Raw genomic sequence first — 1,540 nt, forward strand, 5'->3', positions numbered from 1 at the left:
CGGTGGGTGACCTCAGGTCACCTCAGTTTTCTCCAACCCTTTAGAAACAGCTTCACATTCAGAGACAACGTCACATTTTTTATCCCAAGTGGAACAGGTTTGGATTGAACTGGACACTGTTTTTTTTTGTTTGTTTGTTTTCCTAAAATTGGACCTTGAATATTTGAAAAGAACTTAATTTTACGAGTTTGGACGTAAATTACAGACATTTGAAAAAAATCTCTTTTTTTTTTTCCAAATCAAACCTGTTGTTCTGAAACATTGACACATTTTTTTTTTGTCCCACTGAGGCCCGGTACCAAATGACCTACGGACCACCACTGGTCCCTGGACCTCGGGTTGGGGACCCCTGGTGTAGATGACATAATGTAAAGCACCCTGTGTGTTTTAACCACTTGGTGGCAGTATAAACACTGCCTTCTTCTCCTCACAGATTTAAACGACAGTATTATTTTTGCTGCATCGTCCTTGACTAGAAAATAAATCTGATTTTTTTTTAAATTTTTTTTTTTTTTTTACCTGTGGCGGCTGTGCCCACAGCTGCGATCTAAAAGCCTCTGACTGTTTCCTGTCACTTCCTGCTCCTCGTCACAGCAGCAGCTGCAGCTGCGTGATCCTAATTACGGCTCGTCTCCTTTCATTACGAGCCACAAAGAGAGCGGTGGCGGTGATGATGATGATGATGTGTTCATGAACGCTGTGGAAAAATCAGTGCTTTTGTTTATTTATTTTATTCCTTTTTGGCAGATTCGTCTCTGCTCATCTCTGACCTGGAGCTGCAGCCGGCCGCTGGAGACGTAGGGACAGAGGACGACGAGTTCGATCCCATTCCTGTCACAGGAAGAAAAAACTCCCAAGGTAGGTTTTATTTATTTTATTTTATTTTTTGCAGTGTAAGCATGAGGGCAGCAGTGAGTCAGAGTGATGTTTCTAACCTCGGAATAACTAACTCTTGTTCTTATACCTTAAAAAAAAAAAAATTGGTTTACAGTATATGTGTATTTTCAGTTGTGTACGACTCCAGTAATTACTAGAAGTGCAGTGGGTTTTTTTTTTTTGAGGCTAGAACCAAATATTACAAATATTAAAATATCGATACACGGAATAAAACCGTGATATTTCATTTAACAATACTTCGATATTCGACAGCACGGTATCGATGTCTTTATGACCAATTCCTGGTCCAGTATTCCTGGTGTTGGTTCATTTTACTTTAATAAAACTTGAACAGAAAGTGAGCAGAGCTTTAGCACCGCCTCCTGGTTTCCAATAAACCGAGTGTCAGTTTAATAACTCAAGTACTAACTCTAACTCAAGTACTCAATAACTAACAAGAAGCGACTTGTTGAGGTGTAAACACCTCGTCTGTCCACTAGGTGGCTAAACTGAGAAGAGATATCTTGCAGTTTTTACTGCTTTACTCCTGTTTTGGCTGTTTTTAAAACACCTCAAAACGACTGCCATTGTTGACCCACTTACCTAAACCGGGGGTCCCCAACCCCCGGTCTGGGGACCGGTGCTGGTCCGTAGGTCATTTGGT

At 40.9% G+C, this 1,540-nt stretch overlaps 1 protein-coding gene across 3 annotated transcripts in view; it reads left to right on the top strand.

The window, feature by feature from the left end:
• Window positions 1-1,540, top strand: part of LOC103390497 (AP2-associated protein kinase 1-like) — a 25,861-nt gene that overhangs the window by 14,677 nt on the left and 9,644 nt on the right. For 2 of the 3 annotated variants that reach the window (XM_025062105.1, XM_025062104.1), the window contains one exon: window positions 748-858. In XM_025062105.1, the coding sequence (XP_024917873.1) occupies window positions 748-858 (111 nt within the window). Of the gene's footprint in view, window positions 1-747; window positions 1,528-1,540 lie in introns of those variants that run through there. The other variant, XM_025062106.1, reaches the window with a different exon arrangement.

This window comes from Cynoglossus semilaevis, chromosome 14, assembly GCF_000523025.1.
Source record: "Cynoglossus semilaevis isolate Cse_v1.0 chromosome 14, Cse_v1.0, whole genome shotgun sequence".
Classification (NCBI taxonomy): Eukaryota; Metazoa; Chordata; class Actinopteri; order Pleuronectiformes; family Cynoglossidae; genus Cynoglossus; species Cynoglossus semilaevis.